The sequence below is a fragment of the Bubalus kerabau genome, chromosome 20 (assembly GCF_029407905.1).
Source record: "Bubalus kerabau isolate K-KA32 ecotype Philippines breed swamp buffalo chromosome 20, PCC_UOA_SB_1v2, whole genome shotgun sequence".
NCBI classification, from domain to species: Eukaryota; Metazoa; Chordata; class Mammalia; order Artiodactyla; family Bovidae; genus Bubalus; species Bubalus kerabau.
In genome coordinates, this window is record NC_073643.1 from 60,111,010 (window position 1) to 60,135,114 (window position 24,105).

Below are 24,105 nucleotides of genomic sequence, written 5' to 3' on the forward strand. Positions count from 1 at the left end.
ATGCAAATTAAAGCCACCATGAGATCCCGCTACACGGCCACCAGGTTGGCGATGATGAAACAGACAGACTGCATCCAGTGTCGGCAAAGACGGGGGGACAGCTGGAGTCTTGCTCACGGCTGGTGGGGACAGAAACGGGTGAGACTCTGGAAAACTGGCAGGGTCGGCCACAGCTCGGATGCAGCAATTCCTCTGCTGGGTGGACACCCTTCGGAAACACACAGAATGTCCACAGCCACGGCACTCACTCACCAGAAACAGCCCGAACCTCCATCCACACCGCGACAGATCAATAAACTATGATTTATCCCTACGACGGAGCAATAAAGAGCAGCATTTTAAAATGAATTACTGCTACACGCAGTAGTCTGGATGACTCTCAAACACACGGTCCAGAGCTCAAGAAGTTAAATGCAAGCGAAACCGTATCATATGGTTCCCGTTACACAGAATAAATTCAAGAACAGGCAGGAGTCATTGATAGCGATAAGTCAGCCTTGTGGCTTCCATGGTGGGGGTGGGGCGGGGGGAGGGAGAGCAGAACCGGCCGAGAAGGGACACCAGCAAGAGTCTGGCCCTCTCGAGATGTTCTGTGTCTTGATCTGGGTGGAGCTGCCTGGAACCTACTGAGCTTTTTTTATGAAGATCCCTGTGCTTTACAGACATAATACTTTATAAAACTATCTAGTAAGACATAAAAAAGTTTTAAGGGAGTACTATTAAATTAATCTAGATGAAAAGATGCTCCAGAGCCTCCATGGTATTTTTTAATAAAAGCTTTCAGAAAGAAGGCAATTCAAGAAATAAAACAACACGAACCAGAAAAGATCTCATCGTCCCTGATTAGATACTCCTTTACAAAAGGGACTGGAGGCAGCACTCCGGGGACTGGCGGAGAAGTATGTACGCGGCAGGAGGGCGCTACAACTGTTAGGTGGAGGACCACAGCACGTAGCAGTGTGTCCAGAGGTGTCTTTATTTCTGTTGCAACATACTGTGCCAGACTGAACCGGGTCCATCACACGCGCATGTGCACACGGTAACTGAAACCAGAGAGAAAGAACAAGCCCTGGACAATTACGGGTCTGAGATTTCTTTCCCGAGCCCAAGCCGCTTCGAGGGTCTGTCCCAGCTACCTGGTGGGCGCTGGCGTAGCAGGTGGTACTTGAGACGCTGGTTGCCGTGGCTGGCAGAGCCGCAGTTACTTGCAGGCTCTATGGTGGGCTTTGTTGATGTGGATGGGCTGTGCCAGGCTTCCAGCCAGTCCTGGGAAGCTCTGGAAGGTGGTAGGGGGTGGTCGCATGACCAGCACAAGTCCTACCCTCCCAGCCTCCCAGGGAGTAGGGGCGTGGGTCTGTCGTGGGCATTTGAAAGAGCTAGGGCTGTTGGTACCCTCACTATCAATGAGAAGCCGACACCACGGGAAAAGAGAAAAGCTGCTTATACAAAAGCAGGCTACCCTGATCGGGGCCATGCAGAGACTCCTGACAGGCTCTGCTCTGTTCAAGAGGTGTGTGGGGCCCGGGCACCATGGTTAGCGGATGCCACCCCAGAAAGGGCCACTGGGCAGATGGAACCTGCAGGCAAACGCTGACAAACGGAACGGGACCAGCCTTGTTTTCTGAGAAGATAACTTTCCCAGAAACAGGGAAGGAACAAAGAGACCCAAGCACTTGGACGTTGCAGTGGACAGCTCACGCCCTAAGAATGAACGAGTCACTGCGAGAGGAGTCTAGAAGCACACCACTGCAAGCATCTTTCTGACGCAGGGCACATGACCGAGGCTGGATGCCCATGACAGTGGCCTTCATCTGGAAGGAGACCTGTCCCTCCCTCCACCCAGGCTCACCTCGGCCACCGGCCAGCCCAGCCCCTGCCGAGGCTCCTGGTGGCCCCAGATGTGGGCTCACTCCCTTGCTGTGCTTCTAGAGGCTTCTGCAGACCCCCGTACCCCAGTACAGCCTTGCAGTGTAACTCACACTGCAGAAAAACCAAGACATCTGACACGGATTCTGTTCTCCTTAGAAAGAACTGTGAACTCGCTCTTGTTCGTTACAAGCTTCAGAAACGGCCGCTACCCCAGACGATGCTTTGGCTCAAACTAGAGTCTGATGGCATTCCAGTTCTTGGGATAGCTTTTCGTTTTACAGACGAATCTTGTAAACGACATCATTCTATTTTCCTGTTCTTTCCAGATAGTTTAATTACCAGTTCATTGTACATGCACACAGTTTAATGAGAAGATGTTTATCTATAAGGCAATTTGGGTTTTCCAGAGCCAGTATTTATTCTAAGAGAAATGTAAATATAACTTCAATTCCCATCTTAATAAAACTGACTCGTCAAAAACATTAAAAAAAAAAATCACATAAAAAAACTGGACAAGTTTTTTTTTTCTGTTCTGAGATGAGATGCAAACAGGAAGCAGAGCATCAGCAGAGGCGACATGAAAAGTCCTGGCTGGGGAAGGGGCAGCGGGCACCCTGAGTCCATCATCAGATGAGGCAGTGGGGTGGGGTGGTGGGGGGGTGCATACTGGGCAAGGGTCTGGGGTTGCAAGGTTTCCAGTGTTCCCAAGGGGGATGCCACTGGGCCAGTCTGGGGTCCTTCTGGAACCAAATTCCCAGCGACCCCGCCCAGCAACTTTCCGTTTCTCGTAACCCACACACGTGGCCTACCCAACCTAGATCTTGGCCAGATCTCTTCCCCACCCCACCCGCAAATATCTCCATCCTTTGTCCCCGTCCCCCGCAGTCTGCAGTGTCTGGCGAATATTCAAAGTGAAGGGACCGTGAAGAGATGGGTAACACCCCCACCCCCACTGAGGACCCTAAACTGGACGTCACTGGGTGCAGAGCTGGGAAGCCGGAACCCTGCTCTGCCTCCCCCGGGCTGAGCCACCACAGACAACACCCTCAGCCTCTCTGTTCCGGGATCCAGGATTTGGGGGCCAGGCGGTGATGCACAAGGAATCACGAGACTTTCCCTGAGCGACCAGCCCCTACCCCCGAGGCCATCCACCTGACCAGGTGGGGCCAACTTGGCAGGAAAGAAACAGGCCGGCCTCTCCCCTCTCTAAGCAGGTCTCCATGGCCCAGACCTCCGCTCTGACTCTCACAGCTCCTCCACCCGGCAGTCGGCGTCTGCCCCCCATGCCTCCCTCCAGCATGGGCCCGCGAGCCACCCTGGCGCACCGAGCTGGGGCCGCCTGTCTCAGGAAGCACACACCGCTCCCCGGCTGGGAGGTGGCGTCCAGCTGACCCTGATCCACCGCCTGGCCTGCTCACCATGGACAGAGCTGGGTCCCCGCTTGGGCACAGCCGCCTAGGCCTAAGGTCACAGCCCCCCTCCAGGCCGGGGGTGACCGCCCCCACTGCAGTGCGCTCATTCTGCAGCCCCCTCGGTCACCCTCTCCAGGAGCCTAGAGCCTGTTTTCTGGACTTGGATTCTGCTGGGCCAGGAGCTGAAGCTTTGGGGACCCCACCCTCTGAGCTCGCTGTGAAGTCTGCCAGCCCCCCCGTCGGCCTCTGTGTCCCAGACGTATAATTAGGGGCAGCTGGCGCTCTGTGAGTCTAAACCATGGCAGCAAGCTGATGCCCACTGCACACTTTGCTGGGGCCTTGATATACATTTACAAATCTGCAGACTTGATTCAAAATTCCAGATCCGAGGCATCTTTTGGAAAATCTAAAGTGACAGGTCATGCCGCCTCGTCCCCTCTCATTCTGCAGTAACGCTGGAGCTGGGGACCTGGAGCCTCGATTTTCTGACCATCGGGGAGAACCACCCCTCTCCCCGGGCCAGGCAGCTGGACGAACCCCAGGAGGCACCATCGGCGGTCGGTCGGCAAACATCCGCTTCACCGTCCTCAGTGACCCTGCACGTGGACATCACCTCTGTCCCTCAGGCACCTCGGCTGTGAGGTGGGGATGACGGCCCCCCCACGCTATGGGTGTCCCAGGCGGTAACACCCTAATCGATACGTGTCCAGGGAGGACCACAGCGCCTGCCACGGGATGAGTACACAGCCCGACAGAGGCTGAAGGAGGAGACCCTCCCTGTTTCTGGGATGTCAGCCCACGGCCAGGCTGTGCCGCCGAAGGCAGGACCCCCCAGGATGGGGGCTGAGTCCGTGGGCAGGTGCCAGAATGAAGGTGCAGGGCAGGGGCCAGCCTGGCGGGGAGTGGGGGGAAATCTCTACACATCTGGGGGGCTGGAGGGGCAGGCAGTAAGCTGCTGAACGCCCCCAGCCAATCCTACGAGGCCCGGCCCCTTTGCCTCTTCACCAGAGGGACACCTCTTGGCCCCAGAAAAGGCCACATCTGTTTACTTAAGCAGAAACAAACCTGCAGCCCACCGCCCAGAGTCCTGGGCCCCGGGGCAGGGATAGAATGGAGCTCAGGCCACAGCAGCTGCTCTGAGCAGGCGGTGGTCCCCTCTCCACCGGTCAGTAATCCCTGGCGGGGAGAGCTTACCCTTCCGTCTCACCGATGCTGACACTGAGGCTCAGAGAGGGTGCATTCATCGCCTGACGTCACACAGCCAGAGACTCAGAGGCAGGGCTCGCGCCCAGGGACTCACCCTCGGAGGACCAAGCTGGCTCATGACCAGCACAAGTCAGTCCCACGTCCAACTTCCCTGCGTGGAGATCCCGGAGCAGGCAGGGAGGGCCTGGTAGACACCCGGTCCACGCACAGCTGACCTCGGCCGGACAGAAGCTCCTCCTGGAGGCCCCAGACGCTGGAGGACCAGGGGCCCGAGGCTGTACAACCCCAGCCCCGCCTGCAGGAGGCGCTGGAGGACGACGGGGCTGACACTCCCCCCGGGTAGCCCACCGCCCCCACCTCTGAGCTGCAGGTCATGGGGCACCCAGGCTCTGGAAGGTTCACAGCACAGGAGGCCCAGGGGGCTTGGCTGGGCCTCAGAAGAGCCAGTTGGTGGGTGAATGGGAAGCAGCCTGGAGCTCAGAGGGGCTGCCCTCCAGTGGAGCGCCCGGGACACCGGCGTGAGGGCAGCCTTGCTACGCAGCAGACCCCAGCACGTGGCGCCAGCTTCCTGCCAGCTGAGAACACACCCTAGCAGGGAGCCCTCAGGAAGCCCACTGTACAGACAAGAAAACCGAGGCCCGGGGCAGTGAAGCAATGTGCCTGAGGTCACACAGCCAGCACGGGGAAGGGCAGCTTCAGCCTTGGGGACCAGGCCAGGGACCCCCAAGGGTCAGAAGGACCTGGATCCACGGCTGGCCCACTACTGCTCGCTGCTGGGCCATGGGCTGTGTCCCCTGGTGGGAGGGGACTCGCTGGAAGGCTGTTTGGGGGCTGAGATGAGGTTCCCAGAGCACCAGCCTGGGGCAGATTCACTGCAACGACCACCCACTGTGCTTCCTTTCTTTCCCAAACCCCCTGTAATGTCCATCAAGAGGGACCCTCGACCCCAGGCCGGCGTCCTGCCTGGTGGGCAGCAGACGTGGAGAAAGCAGTGGCTGAGCCGGTTCCGAGCCCGGTCCGAGAGTCCCCGTGCGCATCTCACCTTTCCCTGGGAGCCCTGTTTCCACGATGGAAACGAGCGTGTGGGGCGGAGGCAGCTGCCCTGGTGGGGGCCGTCCTGAAACAACCACTCCCAAAGCAGCCCCTCCCAGGGGCCACTCCCAGCCTGGGGCAGCGAGCCTTGCAGACCCGTGGTCTTGGAATCGGGAAGAAATGCATACAGTGTACCACAGAGGTTCCGCGTCGGCAGCAGACCACGCGTTCATTCATGCCGTGACTGAGGCGCGTGCCCCGCAGGAAGGACTGTCACCGGTTTGGCGAGACGGCAGAGAGATCACCCCGCACCCCACGCAGGGCTGGCAGACCTCCCGGGGGGCCCTTGGCCAAAGCAGGGGAGAGAGGAGCGCACGCACACACCAACGGTCCTGGGGACACGTCCCTCTGGCCGAGGCGCGAGCATCTCGCAGCCCTGCTCAGCACTCTCCTTGGCGCTCTTCAGCGTCTGACACAGATCTGACGTGTTCTCACGGCTGGCTGTGGGCACCCCCTCCCACAGGGTGGAAGGCCCGTGAGGAGTGCCAACTTCATTCAGTTTTGATCTCAGCTGTCTCTCTGGCACCTAGAATCATGCAGGAGGCTCTCATATATATTTGCTGACTCAGTAACCTAGGGAAACAGTCATTCTTGTACACGGCAGGTGTGAGTACCGTCTGGTACCATCAGTGGAGGGGAGCTGGCAGGCACCGGTTAGAAGGACACACCCCGTGGTCTCCAGCAGAGCCCATGGCAGCCAGCTGGCGCCTCCCTGGAGAAAAGCGTGCAGGCAGTCATCAAAACATGGAGTGGCATGCACACAGCAGCCCTCCTCTGAAGGGTCCAGACAGGAAACAAGCCCACAGCCCTTCAGGAGAAGGAACCACCAACCGGGGTCTGTCCTCACCATGGAGCAGCTCTCAACCACAAAAAGGACCAACCGCGCCACCCACAACATGCGGACATGAAGTGCTGTGCTGAGCGCAAGTCGCCACCCCAGAGAGCAGGCTGCTGCTGCTGCTGCTGCTGCTGCGGACTACACGGCCCCGTTCACAAAACTCCCAGAGCTGTTTGCAGTCAGGGCAGCAGTTCTGGGGACAGGCACAGACGAGGGGAGCCTGCTCATCTCGGGATGATGCCTCATGATCTGGGTGCTGCACACGCAAGCGTTCACCTCTGAGATATCTCACTGAGCTGCAAGCTTCTGAGGCTGCCCAGGGGGCGCGGTGAGAAGAACCCGCCTGCCAAGGCAGGGGACACAGGGACACAAGGGACACAGTTTCAATCCCTGGGTCAGGAAGATGCCCTGGAGCAGCAGTGGCAGAGCTGGACACAACTGGGTGACTGGGAGCACGCACGCGTGCACACTTCTCAGAAGGTCTCCTGATTATATTGGCTAAACATCTCACCAAGAGAAAAGACAGAAACCCAGGTGGACACGGACCCGGCAACTTCCTGCCAGGACGGGAAGATGTTCACTGCGGCAATGGAGGCAACCGAGCATCCGCCAGCAGGGACAGTGAGCAACCGCGGGGGCGTGCAGGGGGCAGAGCTCCTCCCCACGTGCCGACAGGGAGAGCCCCAGGGTGGGCTGCCCATGGAGGAGCGCAGAGGACACACAGGTGCACGCACGACGCTGTATCTGTGAAAGCTGGTGCACACACCCAACACTCGTGGGAGCCTGTGCTTCCCGGGCGTGCTCCCCCGCCCTGCGGTCCCTGAGACCAAGCCAGGGACCCACGGGGTCAAGGTTACTCTCCGAACAACACTGGCGGCCCCCTTCGTGCCTGCCCCTTCTCCTGCGAGTAGGCGGTGGAACCTTCCAGAAGCCACGTGTCAGCGATGATGGCATCGCTGCGATGGCTAACGAATGCGGACGTGCGTGTTCAGGGCGGTCTCAACTCGAGCAAAGGAGCTCAGCGTCACTAGCCTTCAGGGAACCACCAGTGAAACCCGCAGCGAGGTATCACCTAACACTTCAACACATCACATTCAAAAAGGCACACAGGGACTGCCTGCCTGGTGGTCCAGTGGTTAAGACTCTGGGCTCCCAACGCAGGGGGCTGGGGTTCAATTCCCGGTTGGGGAACCAGGTCCCATAGGCTACAACTAAAACCCAGCACAGCCAAAAAACGGAAAACTAAATACATATTTTTTAAAAAATACAGACAATAACAAGTGCTGGCAAAGATAGTGGGGCAGCCGCTGTGGGTTAACAGTTCGGTGCTTCATCTGACAGTTACACAGAGTTACCAGATGACCCAACAATGGTACATTCCCCAAAGATATGAAAACACGTCCACTCAAAGACAGGTAATGAATACTAAGAGCAGTGGCACTCACAGTAGCTGAAAGGTGCCAACTTCATCACCTGGCATATGAACAAAGACGTGGCCCATCCACACGCTGGAATGCCCGCCATGAGAAGGAATGCAGCCCTGATTCATGCTGCAACACAAGGAAACTCCAAAGAGTCACGCTGAGTAACTAACTGGGGATAGTCCCCAAAGGCCACGTACTCTGTGATTCCATGTCCAGGAATGTCCAGCACACGCAATCCATAGGGACGGCGACTAGACCCGAGTCTGCTGGGGGCTGGGAAGAGGAAGCCGGAGGTGGCTGCTACTGGCATGGGGTTTCTTTCTGGGGTGATCAGAGTGTTCTAGAATTCGATTCTGATGATGTTTTCATGACCCTGACAAAACCTACTGAATTGTACTCTTTAAATGGGAGGACTTAGTGGTGCACGAACAATGTCTCATAAAGCTGTCTAGGAAGGAAGGGAGGGAGGGAGGCAGGAAGGAAGGAAACTTGTTTTTCTAAAGCCAAGAAACCCCCCTCAGCCCAGACCTTCACTATGGGGAGCTGCTGTGAAATGCGCCCTTTTCCTCCAAGTGCCATAGGCTCTGGGGGCAGCCAAAGCTGGGGACCCCTTCCTGCCCCTGGTGCCCCATGGGAGCTGTGAGCCCACCCCTTGCCTGGAAGACGAGGGCCCCCTGCTCAGCTCTACTATGACCTCTAGAAAAGCACCTCCCCATCCCCTCCACTCTCGGAATCCCAGTTCCTCTTCCATGGAATAGAAGGACCCTCCCAAGGTCACCACACAGGACATCTCAGTGCCCCGACAGGCACTCCCTGCAGAGGACCCATCCACCACCCAGCTGCCAACCGGGGCCGGGCCAGTGATGAAACCAAGGGGAACCAGCCCAGGACAGTCCAGCTCCCCCCCTGCACCCCGACGGGCAGGCAGCCCCTTCTCAGATCCCCCGGCAGCTGCCCCAGGACACATGGGCCTGGCAGGCCCACAGCTGCCGACTTCACAAAAGCCAGGAAGCTCATGTTCATGTTACGTCTTCTAAACATTGCAACAAAATTCGAGGGCTTACGAAGGTGCTTTTCAGAAAAACACTAACCCGTGATACTGGCGTGCACCCTCAGCCCAACAGCAGACAGGGGATGAGACAGCTGGTGGCGTCGTTGACTCAACAGACAGGAGTTTGAGCAAACTCCGGGAGATGGTGAAGGACAGGGAAGCCTGGTGTGCGGCAGTCCAAGGGATCACAAAGGGTCAGACACGACTGAGTGACTGAACAAAACAAGACAGAGCAGGGCCGGCCCCAGCTGTGCGGGGTCAGCAAGGAGCCTGGGGCTCAGAAAGGTGGCATCCCAGGCCTCAGGTCACACGAGGAGTGAGGCTGAGCTTCGTCCGGGGACTCAGCGTGGATGGGCAGGGGCCGGGGGAGGCCTGGGTCCCAGGTCTGCTCCCAGCGGCTGTGGGCGGGGCGGGGCCACCTGGCCTGCCTATGAGCTCGGCATGGGGGGCGGGGGGACGCCCCCTCTCCAGGCCGCTCTGGGAGCCAGGCGCCCTCGCACAGGACGTGGGCTCAGCTGTCCAGGTTTCCAGCCTGGCTCCCTCAGGTCCCCTGGCTGTGCTCGGGGACCTCTCAGACCCAGTGCGAGTTTAAATCTCCCACACGCCCAGACTGGAGAGGACAGCGGAGGGGACGGTCTGCGGTGATCGTCCAGGGACCAGGCAGAGGTTGGGCGGGTCTCTCTGCTGCCTAGACCCACAACCCGGGGACTCTGGGGGACCCTGGAGAACCCCAGACGCTGAAGGCCCCACCCACGTTCTGCTCCCTGCACCCGGAGGAAGCGTTCCATGACCCAAGTAAGACTGTACCAGCTCCTGCCTCACACCGGCAGGGGCGCCCCCTGCCCCTGGGGAAAGGCCCCAGTCTTCATGCTGAGGGTAACACTGCTGCCCTGGGCCCAGTTCCTGCCCCTCCCAGGCCTCTTCTCGCCCCAGCCACACAGCCTCATCCCAACCCAACCTCCCCCCCACCTGCAGGGCCTCTGTACCTGCTGTGGCCTCTGCCAGACGCACTCTCTGCTCCCCACTGCCACCTGGTCAACAGCTCCTCCTGCTCAAACAGCCCTTCCTCCAGGAAGCCCTCCCTCTCCAGGGGACGTCAGCTCCCCTGGACAGGCCCGCAGAGCACATCCACTGCGCTCCCACGACGCAGGGGTTTTCTCTTCCACTGAACTATACAGTCCCAGCGACAAGGCCACACTGGGTTTTGGGGAACATCTGGCATGCATCACAGCCCCCGGGCAGCCTGGGCACCGTAAGTGATTGTTGGGTTGAAGACGTGGAGAAATGGGGGGTGAGGTGGGCTCACCACTTCCTGCGTGTGTGTTGGTGGGGAAGCAGCCCCGATTCTTCCACCATGTACTGAGGGGGCGGCCGTGACAATTGAAAGGGCCTCTGATCCCAGAGGGCTTACGACGGTGCAGGCACAGGCCTTGAGCGTGATACGGGGTCTGCAGTTTGCATCCAGCTATCTCAATGTCAAAGCTTCTCTATTAACTGGACGTCGAGCCACTCAAACAGCCCTGCCCAGCAGAATCCGGGGGTGTAAAGTCCCAACGGGGGCGGGGGGGCTCCTCCTCCCACAGGGTCCCGGGGCCCGCAGGTTTCCCTGGGGTCCTTTTCTGGGGAGGGGGTTGCCTCTAGCTGGGCCACCCTGGCCCCAGGTTCCCTCCCTTGTGCTCGGGGGGGCGGGGTGGGGTGGTCCCTGGGTCCCTCCATCCTGCCAGCCCAGCAGTAGGAGCCCCCCAGTGACAGGAGACGTCAGAGCCCCTCTCCCCGCGGGGGAGTCAGGCATGTGGCTTCCATCAGGTTCCATCTGGACATGCCCAGAGGCAGCCGGGAACCCTGGCAAAGCTCGGAACCCTGCCCGAGCCGGGCCTGGGGCGATGGCTGGCAACCACCTTCTCCAGGCCCGGGCTGCCACGGCGGAGTGGCCAAGGGGCATTTCCACCCCGTGACCCACCTCTCAGCAGGTCCCAAGGGCAAGCAGGACTAAGCTACCAGCTCCCCAGTTTCACCCAAGGGCCCTCCTTCCCTCGGGATTCCCCCAGCCACCCCCTGCAACAGCAGCCAGAGGGCGCCGAGGCCCTGGCTGCCCCAGCGATGTGCCATCGGACCCCTGACCCCCACCCACCAGGCCTCCCCCACCCGCCTCCCCACGCCGTGTGCATGGTGGCCACCACGAATAATTCCGTGTGCCCATCCACGCACGCCCTCTGCCCCCACCAGACCACGAAGGGCAGAGGCTGTGCCCACCCAGTTTCACCAGCACGAGCCCTGGTGCAGAGAGACTGTTCCGTACTCGTCTGTTGTAGAAACTGAGTGGGCAGACCAAGTAACAGAGGGTGAATAATCACGGCCAGCGTTTTCAGTTACTCAGCAGTGCTGAGCCCCTCCCCGAGCTTGAATGAGTTAGTTCATTTAACGCTCAGAACCCTACCCCACCCCCGACGCAGGGCCTTCCCTGTGCTTATAGATGGAGAGAACGAGGCACAAAGTGGTGCCCACCTGAGTTACAGGCTGGCAGAACTGGTAGGGGTCAGGGGTCAGGGAGAGGGGTCAGGGGTCAGGGTGAGGAGGAGGCGGCGGCTAGATGGATGGGGTGATGGGCGGCCGTCAGTCCTTGTTCATGCGGCCAGGGCCAAACTCCTGGGTCCCACTGACACTCACCCCACCCGCCCCTCACCATCCACACCTCCCTCCCCAGAGGAGCACCGAGAAACCCAGCCCGTCCCGTCTGCGCCCTCCACTGGGCCCCTGCCAAGACAACCCTCGGATGGGATGAGGGGCATTGAGTCACGGCCCCTACTCTCTGGCCAACTGCAGCGGCAGCCACACCCCAAAGACCATCTGAGAAAGCCCAGGCAAAGAAAAAACCTGGGGAGCCCGAGAACAAAGCAAGCCTCCAGGATTCCAAGGCCCACAGCCACAGAGGCCTCTGGCAGCAAGCAGAGGGGGCGGGGGGCCATGTCTATTTTGGAAACCCCGGAGGCTGCAGGCACAGACTCGGGAGGCAGGCCTGTGAGCCCGCCCGCTCGGGCACACGTGGACTTCATTATGCTCCCCGCCTCCTGCAGGCCCGGGGGCCTGGGTGAGGAGGAGCCCCCAGAAGCCCGCTGCCCTGGTGGCAACTCGCCACCTCCCGCCATGCGACCCGCTTCCACGAACCACGCCTTTCCACTCTCGACCTGGTGAGCTGAAAATCAGGAGCCCAGCGGCCAGCTTGTGGGGGATCGAGCCACAGATGGGGTGAGCACTCAGTGAGGGCGAGTTCTGTGCCGTCCACTGGGAGCAGGATGCAGGGAAGGAGCCGTCGGGCCGGGGGCCTGCAGTCTCAGCCTCAGCACACCGTGGACACACGCCAAGGGCCACAGCTCTGGACAGATGGGTCCCCCGTCCCCAGGAAACCCTCCTGGACCCCGCCCAGGGGTGGCCCGCTCACAGCCCGTGGACCAGGGCCAGCCGGGCCCACACTGCCTCCCTAGGGTCCTGCAGGGCCTGCCCACAGCTGATGCCCAGTGAAGGTTTTCAGAGCGAACGACCCAGGACTGGACAGGACGTGGACTCCCTGCCGTGGAGAGAGGTCTCCAGACAACAGGTTCCCAGGGCTCCCTCAGAGGGGTGGGGCTCGGCCACAGACCCCCCAACCCCTCTCCAGCTGAGCACAGACCTGCGCCGGCACCAAGACCCAAGGACGCCCTCCACTGGCCGAGCATCCCGGGAGGAGCCAGGGAAGAGTCTTACCTTCCAGGCCACCTCTCGGGACAGAGTGCACGGAGTTGGGGTCCTCCTCCTCCTCCAGCCGGGACCGGGGCCCAGCCGGCTGCTGGGGCACCTCCTGGGTAGGTGGGGCACGGCCCGTCTCCTGCTGAAGTGTGGTCAAGGTGGCATGGGCACTGGGCTCGGTGGGGGCCTCGGGGGGGCCCTGCGTGGTCTCAGTCAGGAGGATGTTGGGCATGCTGAACGTGGGAGGGGGCCCGGCGCTGTGGTGCGTGGCCTGCACATCGGGGATGAGGTTCTCTTCCACCCCAGCCCTGGCCTCGGCCCCCTCCTCCGGGACAGGGTGAGCCGGCATAGGGCCTGCCGTGGGCCGTCCGTCCAGCCCCCGGGGGCCGCCTGCGGCCAGCTGCTTCTGCATGGCTGGCGCCTCCCTGTCTTCCTGACCATCGTCCGTCACTCTCCTGGCTTTGGCCTGCATGGGGGCCGGGGGACCCAGGGCGGCGGCTGCCGTGGGCCTGGGGAGGGCGGCCGGCCAGAGAGTGGCCTGGAGGGCCGAAGGTGGCTGACCCCCGCCTCCCAGAGCGGCCGGGCCCCCAGCGCCTGCCTGGAGCTCGCCCGCCAGGGCCTCCGCCTCGGCCACCTCCTGGTCGTAGCTGTAGGGGTCCTCGTAGTGCCGCTCGGGGTCCCCCTCCTCGGCGTCTGAGGCATTCCCGGGGGCAGCGTCTCCGTGGCAGTCGGGCAGTGGGTAGCAGATGAGCTCGCCGCCCGCGTCGGGGCAGTGGCAGGCCCGGCAGGGCGCCAGGCGGACGGTGTGGCCGGCGGCGTACTTGCGGCCGGAGTGGACGCAGCCCACCTGGCCGCACTGTGGGCAGCTGTCGGCTGCCACCACGGCCTCGATGCAGTTGGGCGGCAGCTCCGGGCAGGGCATGAACTGGCAGCTGATCTTGCCGCCGCCCGGCGGGCAGGAGCACTCGGTGCTGCCGAAGTCCACAAAGTAGGACTGGCCGGCGGGCACGCGGCCGCGCATGAAGCCGCCCTGCAGGCAGTCGTAGTACTGGTATCCCTCGCAGGCACAGCCCCGCTGCACGCACGTGGCGCAGCAGGCCCCCGGCTCCAGCGCGTCCTCAATGCAGTTCTCCAGCGGTGGGCACTCGACGCCCGTGCAGTCCTGCCCTGGGGCTGCCGCACCGCCGGGACTCAGGGCCAGGGCCAGGGCCAGGGCCAGCCAGGCTCCCACGGGCTCCCCGAGCCGTGCCATGCCCCGCAGCGAGCCACGTGCAGCCTCCAGACGGACCGTCCTCTCCCGCGAGGCCCTGGGGGAATCGGAAAGGACAGGGGTCAGCACCGCATGGTGGGGGTGGGGGGACTCGCGTGCACACCCGGCACACACGCCAGCACATGGGGGCACGGCTGGACAGCCTCACCGCCTCCGTTCACACACGGAACTCGCCCCACATCCCCGCACACACACTCCCACCTGCTCAGACACTGCACAGACAGGTCACCTCGATTCTCACCTGGGTGATGTACAGGGTCGCCAGCACCCAGCTCAGGGCCGCGACCCCCGCCCTCACCCGCCTCCTGACACGTCCCCGAGTGGGACCCTCTGCCCCCAGGCCCGCAGGCACACACACACACCCACACACACACACACGCATGTCACACATGTTCACCGGGCACACGGCCGCGGGCACGCGGGTGACGGCCAGGCAGAGGCCCCACCACAGTCCTCCAGGCACTTATGAACACCGTGTCACCAAGCCTCACCCGTGTGCCGGGACACGACGGGTGGTCTTGCACACATGGTCCCAGGCACGTGCACACGGCAGCGCCCAGTTTATCTCCCCACCGAAATCCAGGTTGAACCCCAGCCACACGCCCACAGGCCCGGGGCAGCCAGCCGAAGGACACGGCCAGGTGGACACGGGGCGGGAACCAGGCCCTCCCAGGTCTCACGCAGAAACCAAGCCCCCCACCACTGCAGCCCTCAGGTCCCAGAGCTCAGGAACAACCCCCAACAGACCCCCCCATGACTGCAAGCTTAGCTGCAGGGCAGCCTTCTGCCAACCTCCTCAGCAAATGTTACTGCCGTTCGCAGAATTAGCCTTGCACGTACACTGTCCTGCACACACACACACACACACACATGTGCACGCACACACACACCAATGCCATCTACTCATGGGGCCCTGTGAACAGCTCCCCGCCTCTGCCTGCCCTCCTCCACCCACCTCTGCCCGCCCCCTCCACCCACCCGCCCCTGCCCGCCCCTCTCCACCCACCCGCCCCTGCCCGCCCCCCTCCACCCACCCCTGCCCAACCCCTCCATCACCACAGCCCTGCCCCGCTCTAGCCGCACACTCCCCTCCCCCTACCAGTACCCTGGAAGCCGCCTGCTGCCTCCCTCCCCCCATCTCTTTCTCTGCAAAGCCAGTGTGCTCTGAGAGCAGCTGACCCCACGGCTTCCCGGCCAGCAAGGAGCAGCCTGGATTCCCTGTGGGAGCTGCCCCGACCTGCCCTCCAGGGCCCTCACGTGACCCCCGCAGCCCCTCCTCAGCCTCCTCTACAAGCTCCTCGAATGTCACCTTCTCACAGGGCCTCACTCATCCCGTCACCTCCATCCTGACAAAAGTCACTGGTCCCACGGCCCTGGGACCTGCCGTGACTCAGGGGCAGGCCTGCCCCGCCCGGGGCCGCATGACAAGGGGTCCCCCTCCACCCACTCCCCGCCCCGGGGCTGTGCTGTCAGTCACTGCTAAAGTTCTCTGACCTAGAAACGAACACATTGAAGCCACATCGCTAGTACTTTAAGTTTGTAAATTTCACACCCAAGAAATATAAGGATAGGGACTTCACTTTACTACATTTGTAACAGAGAGAAAGAGGAAACAGCCTTTAAGCTGCCCGCCTCCTGGCTGAGCTGGGGAGAACACAATGAAAGAATGTGGGAGAACACAAAAGAACACAGGAGAACACGATGAGAGAACACGGGAGAAACGAGAGAACGTGGAAGAAACGATGAGAGAACACGGGAGAACACCATGAAAGAACACAGGAGAAACGATGAGAGAACACTATGAGAGAAACGATGAGAGAACATGGGAGAACACCATGAGAGAACACGAAAGGACACAGGAAAACACCATGAGAGAACACGGGAGAACAACATGAGAGAACACGATGAGCGAACATGGGAGAAACGATGGGAGAACACAGGAGAACACTATGAGAGAACACAAGAGAACACCATGAGAGAACATGAAAGGACACAGGAGAACACTATGAGAGAACATGGGAGAACACAGGAGAACACCATGAGAGAACATGGAAAACATAATGAGCGAACAGAGGAGGGTGGAGGAGAGAGAACACAGCGAGAGAACACTGTGAGAGAACACGAAAGGACACAGGAGAACACCATGAGAGAACACAGGAGAACATCATGAGAGAACACGGAAGAACACAGGAGAACACCATGAGAGAACACGGGAGACACGATGAGCGAACACTGGAGAAACGATGAGAGAACACAGGATAACACCGTGAGAGAACACAAGAGAACACCGTGAGAGAACACAGGAGAACATCATGAGAGAACACGAGAGAACACAGGAGAACATCATGAGAGAACACAAGAGAACATGGAAGAACACCATGAGAGAACACGGGAGAAACGATGAGAGAACATGGGAGAATTGATGAGAGAACATGGGAGAACACCATGAGAGAACACGAAAGGACATAGGAGAACACCATGAGAGAACACAAGAGAACACAGGAGAACATCATGAGAGAACACAGGAGAACACCATGAGAGAACACAAGAGAACATGGGAGAACACCATGAGAGAACACGGGAGAAACGATGAGAGAACACGGGAGAATTGATGAGAGAACATGGGAGAACACCATGAGAGAACACGAAAGGACACAGGCGAACACCATGAGAGAACACGAGAGAATACAGGAGAACATCATGAGAGAACATGAGAGAACACAGGAGAACACCATGAGAGAACACGGGAGAAACGATGAGAGAACACGGGAGAATTGATGAGAGAACATGGGAGAACACCATGAGAGAACACGCAAGGACACAGGAGAACACCATGAGAGAACACAGGAGAACATCATGAGAGAACATGAGAGAACACAGGAGAACACCATGAGAGAACACGGGAGACACAATGAGCGAACACTGGAGAAACGATGAGAGAACACGGGAGAACACCGTGAGAGAACACGAGAGAACACAGGAGAACACCATGAGAGAACACGGGAGACACAATGAGCGAACACTGGAGAAACGATGAGAGAACACAGGAGAACACCATGAGAGAACACGAAAGGACATAGGAGAACACCATGAGAGAACACAAGAGAACACAGGAGAACATCATGAGAGAACACAGGAGAACACCATGAGAGAACACAAGAGAACATGGGAGAACACCATGAGAGAACACGGGAGAAACGATGAGAGAACACGGGAGAATTGATGAGAGAACATGGGAGAACACCATGAGAGAACACGAAAGGACACAGGCGAACACCATGAGAGAACACGAGAGAATACAGGAGAACATCATGAGAGAACATGAGAGAACACAGGAGAACACCATGAGAGAACACGGGAGAAACGATGAGAGAACACGGGAGAATTGATGAGAGAACATGGGAGAACACCATGAGAGAACACGCAAGGACACAGGAGAACACCATGAGAGAACACAGGAGAACATCATGAGAGAACATGAGAGAACACAGGAGAACACCATGAGAGAACACGGGAGACACAATGAGCGAACACTGGAGAAACGATGAGAGAACACGGGAGAACACCGTGAGAGAACACGAGAGAACACAGGAGAACACCATGAGAGAACACGGGAGACACAATGAGCGAACACTGGAGAAACGATGAGAGAACACAGGAGAACACCATGAGAGAACATGAGAGAACACAGGAGAACACCATGAGAGAACACGGGAGACACAATGAGCGAACACTGGAGAAACGATGAGAGAACACGGGAGAACACCGTGAGAGAACACGAGAGAACACAGGAGAACATCATGAGAGAACATGAGAGAACACAGGAGAACACCATGAGAGAACACGGGAGAAACGATGAGAGAACACGGGAGAATTGATGAGAGAACATGGGAGAACACCATGAGAGAACACGCAAGGACACAGGAGAACACCATGAGAGAACACAAAAGAACACCATGAGAGAACACGGGAGAACATGAGAGAACACGATGAGTGAACACGGGAGAAATGATGAGCGAACATGGGAGAAACAATGAGAGAACACAGGAGAACACCGTGAGAGAACACAAAAAAAACACAGGAAAACACCATGAGAGAACACGGGAGAACACAAGAGAACACCATGAGAGAACACGGGAGACACGATGAGCGAACATGGGAGACATGATGAGAGAACACGGGAGAACACCGTGAGAGAACATGAGAGAACATCATGCGAGAACACGGGAGAAACGATGAGCGAACACGGGAGAAATGATGAGAGAACACGGGAGAACACGGGAGGACACCATGAGAGAACACGATGAGTGAACACGGGAGAAATGATGAGCGAACATGGGAGAAACGATGAGAGAACATGGGAGAACACAGTGAGAGAACATGAAAAAACACAGAACACCATGAGAGAACACAAGATAACACAGGAGAACACCATGAGAGAACACGATGAGTGAACACGGGAGAAACGATGAGCGAACATGGGGGAAACGATGAGAGAACATGGGAGAAATGATGAGAGAACATGGGAGAACACCGTGAGAGAACATGAAAAAACACAGAACGCCATGAGAGAACACGAGATAACACAGGAGAACACCATGAGAGAACACGATGAGTGAACACGGGAGAAACGATGAGCGCACATGGGAGAACACCATAAGAGAACACGAAAAAACACAGGAGAACACCATGAGAGGACACGGGAGAAACGAGTGAACACGGGAGAAACGATGAGAGAACACGGGAGAAACGATGAGAGAACACGGAAGAACACGGGAGGACACCACGAGAGAACACGGGAGAAACGTGAGAGAATATGGGAGAACACCATTAGAGAACGCCAGGAGAGAACACGGGAGAAACGATGAGAGAACACTATGAGAGAATATGGGAGAACATGATGAGAGAACATGATGAGAGACACGGGAGAACACAATGAGAGAACATGGGAGAAACGTGAGAGAACGCGGGAGGACATGACAGTGGCACAAGGGCCCGGCCGCCGGGGCGGTGACGGCGCGGCGCGGCGGCCACAGAGCAGCAGGAGCAGCCCGCACCCGCAGCCCGTCGGCCGGGGCTGAGGGCACAGGCCCCCGAGCCGGCACCCTCCAGAACGGGGCTTGTTCCGCCACTGCTGTGGCCCCAGCGTGGGGAGGCGGGTGCCAACCCACATGGACTCCGGAGATTACTGAACGCCAGGCGGCCATGAGGACAATGGAGACATAAATGAATGAAAGCCAGGAAATGGGACAGGAAGAGGCCGGGGCCGGGGAGAGGCTGTGTCAGCCAGGGGAGTCGGGCAAGGCTTCTCTGAGGAAGCGACATGTGAGCAGAGGCCTGAGCCCCAGCCCTCTCAGGAGGCAAAGCACAGCAGACGCAGAGACGGCGAGTGCAAAGGGCCTGAGGCAGGACCGGGGCCGGGGAGGGGGAAAGGGGCGCCCCACCACCCGCAGGGTCTACCCACCATGGTGGAGCCCAGGGAGCAAGGGCCAGGGTGCTCATGGCCAATGAGCCCCAGAGCCTGGAACAATCCGACAGGATGCTCGACTTAAAGGGCTTCTCTGCTGTTGCGTTGAGAGCAGGAAGCTGGGCAAATGATGGGTGGCGGGAGAGGACGTGGCAGGGCCGGCTGACAGCCTGGGTAGGGGGTAAGGAGTCCAGGAGAAGCGGAGGTCTGGGCCCGAAAGTCGGAAGGATGGATGGAGCTGGGGCTTCCATGGAGGAGGGTCACAATGTGCAGGGGAGACTGGGCCAGGCTGAGTTTGAGAAGCCCGGGGACGGTCCAGGTGAGGACGGTAAGGATGCAGGTGAGGACAGGAGGGCATGCGTGGTGGGGCCAGAAGCCAGGGTGTCCCTGGGCGAGGGCTGACCCCCATGGCCCACCTCAGGCGGATGGAAGACCCCACAGCAAGGAGGCCCGAGATCCACATGACAAACCACAGAGATGGGGGAACAAAGGCAGCCCCTCTGGGTCAGAGACAGACCAGGCTGCAGGGAGCAGAGGGAGTTCCCCGTCCCCGGAGACAAGCAAGCCGACTGGGAACCCGCACGCGAGACAGGACTGGGAGGGCACGATCTCTACACAGCTGGTTCTCGGATCCAAACACGCTGTTCCAGGGGGTGCCCGCTGCTGCTCTCCTAGGGCCCCTGCCGGACAGAGCCCCCCAAACGTCTGGGTTCTGCAGAGGGGCCCCCGTTCCAACCTACAAAGAGGAATCACGAGGGGAGGGGCTGAGAAAGGGTTCTTGACCTCCTGCAGCCAGAGAGTTGGGGGACACATAGAGACCCTGTGGCGGACTGCCCAGGGCCTGTGGCTGGGCTGGGGTTGGGGGGCGCTGGGCCCGAGGTAGGGGCTCATCGGGGACCAGGGAGACACAGAGGCTCCCCCAGTCTCTCCCGACACCCGCAGATGAGCCAAGCTGGGTAAGGAAGGCATGCACGCTGATGATAATAAGACTACGACGGTCACAGTGCCAGCGGCCTACGTGAGCCCTGGAGCGGACACTGCGAAAGGGGCACTCGTGCGTGCAGGGCGGGCGCCAGGCTCTCCTGACCCGCGGGGTCCTCCCGAGGGATCTGCAGCCCGTGGCGATGGCCAGTGATGGGCGTCCTCTTAGGGCCTCATGCTCCATCACCAAGAGGCAGAAACAAGAGGCCTTTAGACGGGAAGGAAGATGGGAGATGCCTTCGGCTGGGGGCGTCCCGCCCTGCGGGCCCAGGGCAGGCTCGGGGCAGCAGCGGAGAGGTGGGGTGGCCCTGGCTGACCACAGCTCTGCCGGGGAGGGGTTCTGATGCAGTCCCGGGGCCAGGGTCTCACAAGTGGGGTGTGGGCAGGATGGGGCCGGGGCTCGCTCAGCAAGGCTGTCTTCCAACGGTGCCCAGGGAGACATGCCTACTGTCCCACAGCCCCGCATCCACAGGGCGCCCGGGGAACGGGGGGCTGGTGACTCTGACCACACCTCCACTGCCCTCCCTGCCTGGCTGCGAGCTCCCCCCCAAACACAGACACATGCTCCTCCATTCAGATGACCCCCACCCCCATAAATGGACTACAGCGCACCCGTCCACAGAAGCCCTGGGTTCACACTCTCTGAGCCGGCAAGGCCACCCTGGTGTCCCCCACGCGGGGCACCGACTCATCACCACTACCAAGGCTCCACTCCTGAGCGTGGGGTCTGGCCTCACGTGACAGACAGTGACTCACAAGATAAGGGAATTCTTCCTTTCTCCAGTTCGCTGAGCCTTCTGATTCTGACAAGAACAGGCTTGCCAGAGCTGGCCAATAAAAATACAAGACAGGCAGTTACAGAGGAATTTCAGATAAACAAGGCATCATTGTTTGGTACTAAGTCAGTCCTGTGCGATATTTGGGAGATACTTATTCCATCGTTTCTCTGAAATTCCAACGTAACTGGGCATCCTACATCTTTACCGGGCAACCCCAGACGAGAACAAAGTCTCAGGTCGACGCTGGTGTGGCTTCAAAACTTTAAAAATATCTGTGGGCATCTTTCTTTTAAACCCGAGGCAGACACAGCCAAACGCTGAGGCTCTCAAGCAGCTGGGGATGACAGAAGGGAAATAAACACTCAGGACCCTTGTAGACACACGAGTTACAAGCACGCGAGCAATGGGGACCACCTGGCCTGCTGGCCGCCACCTCACAGAGCAGCGCTGGCCCCAGCATCTCCCAGAAGCCTGTCCAGACCGCTGCCTGCTGCCCCCAAGTCCAAGCAGAGGGTGAGCGCTGACCAGCCACCCCATCGTCTGTCCACGGGGTGTGTTTGGAATCCACACGGTGCTTCTGAAATTAGTTGCTGTTATTAACGTTGCAGTGTTACTAATTTATAGAATTGATTTAATGTTACAACACAGAAAATCAGAACATTTTACAGTCAACCTGGATTTCCAATTTCTCTAGGAAAATCTGAAGCTGGGCCTGACGGCAGGGCCTCAGTGGTCCACGGCGGGGCCACGCTCGCTGTCCATCGGCATCACGGGGCTCCCCCAGCACCCCATTTCTATCTCCTGTAACCCTCCCAGGCCTCTCCTGTCTACACACAGGCAAGAGAGTCCCAGGGGAGGTGGGGGTGGGTCCCTGCTTCTTCCCACCTAGAGTTCTGAACCGCCTAGTGTTCTGGGCTAGGAACTGTCTCTTCTCTAAGTGGAAGCTGGGGAATTGTGCCCACTCCAAGAAGTCCACTCCAAGGAGCCTTGAAACCTAGAGAGCATATTAAAAACCAGAGATGTCACTTTGCCAACAAAGGTCTGTATAGTCAAAGCTATGGTTTTTCCAGCAGTCAGGTATAGATGTGAGAGGAGGACCACAAAGAAGGCTGAGTGCTGAAGAAATGATGCTTTCAAACTGTGATGTTGGAGGAGACTCCTGAGAGTCCCTTGGACTGCAAGGAGATCCAACCAGTCAATCCCGAAGGAAATTAACCATGAATATACATTGGAATTCCAGGACTGATGCTGATGCTGAAGCTGAAGCTCCAATACTTTGGCCACCTGATGCAAAGAGCGACTCACTGGAAGAGACCCTGATGCTGGGAAAGATTGAGGGCAGGAGGAGAAGGGGCGACAGAGGATGAGATGGCTGGATGGCATCACCAACTCGAGGGACATGAGTTTGAGCAAGCTCCAGGAGACAGTGAAGGACAGGGAAGCCTGGCATGCTGCAGTCCATGCGGTTGCAAAGAGTCGGACACCACTGAGCGACTGAACACCAACCAAGGAGCCCGCTCCTACCCGGGCGGCCTGGAAGGTCAACGGTGTGAGAATCCGACATCATCCATGCAGCCACACGAGACACAGAAGCACAGGAGGGAAAGCGGGAGTGGCACGCTGGTGCCTCCCAGAAGCAGAGCCTGAGATGGGTTCTGAGCACAGGAGGAAGGGCGGTTCTCCCTGGAAGAGCCCTTGGGAGAAGAGGAAAGGGGACATGATGGCAATGGCGCCGTCTCGGCCGAAGTCTGACCCGCCTGACCCCACGGGGAGCACCCAGGGCTCACCCCCATCAGGCACGTCAGAGGGCCACCTGCTGACGATGGCGGAGGCACGACAGCGGGAGATCCCCTCCTGGGCCTGAGGCGGGGGCGAGGTGGGGAGCAACACGTGTTGGCCAAGGCTGAGCGTCTGGAGAGGGTGCCGGCGTGAGCCAGGAGCAGCAGCAGCCTGGGCACCAGCGGGGACCACAGGCTCTGCCACGCACAGATGCACACACATGTGCTGTGCACAAGAGCAGGGCAGGGAGCCTAATCCAAGAAACTACCCCCAAACCTAGCTTTACTTTCTATATAATTTGGGCTGGGATCACCCCAGGCTCAGAAAGGTAAGAAAGTAATGTCCTAAAAGGTCGACTCAACGGACATGAGTTTGAGCAAACCCCGCAAGATGGTGAAGGACAGGGAAGCCTGGCGGGCTGCAGTCCATGGGGTCAGAAACAGTCGGACACGACTGAGCGACTGAACCACCACAACACGTGTCCTGAAAATAGTCTCTGCACACAGATGTTCACAACAGCATTATTCACACTAGCCAAAAGGGAAAAGTAACCCAGGCGTCCATCAACAGACAGATGGATCATCATTATATGGTTCCCTACACACAACGGAATATTATCCAGCCGTAAAAGGGAAGTGCTAACACTCGTGACCACACGGATGAACCTGGAGAACACTGCCCGGTGAAAGAGGTCAGATACACGAGCAAGGACTGAACGACCCACTTACGCGCGGTCCTTAGAGAAGTCAGCTCCACGGAGACGGAAAGCAAGATGGTGCGTGCGGTGGGTGGGAGGGGCGAGGGTCTAATGGGGAGGAGGGTCAGCTTGGGAAGATGAAGGTTTTGTAGAGGATGGTGGGGACCTTTACACAACAGTGGGAGTGGACTTAGCGGTACTGAGGTGTCCATTCAAAAATGGCTCAGCGGGTCAGTTTTATATGTATCTTCTACAGCCAAAAGTAATAAAACGTGTGCTATGGAGCCGAAAATGAACAGTCAAGGAGCAGAGAGCACAGAGGAAAAGAAGTGCTGTGCTAAAGACCTAACAGGAAGCCAGGGCCGCCCCCAAGACCTCCCCGTTGTAGGAAGCTTCCTGGCAGCCAAGGCTAAAAGGGAAATCGGAGGATGACCCGGTGCTCCTTGTCTGATCAGAGGAAGTCATCTAATTCTCTGGGAAAAATAAACGTGCTCTTGGCACAAAAAGTCAGGAGGGA

At 58.9% G+C, this 24,105-nt stretch overlaps 1 protein-coding gene across 4 annotated transcripts in view; it reads right to left on the reverse strand.

Annotated features, from left to right (window-relative positions):
• FBLN2 (fibulin 2) overlaps positions 1-24,105 on the reverse strand; it is an 89,553-nt gene that overhangs the window by 32,920 nt on the left and 32,528 nt on the right. For all 4 annotated transcript variants that reach the window (XM_055557396.1, XM_055557399.1, XM_055557397.1 and 1 more), the window contains exon 2: positions 12,634-13,922. In XM_055557396.1, coding sequence (XP_055413371.1) covers positions 12,634-13,922 — 1,289 coding nt within the window. The remainder of the gene's footprint in view (positions 1-12,633; positions 13,923-24,105) is intronic.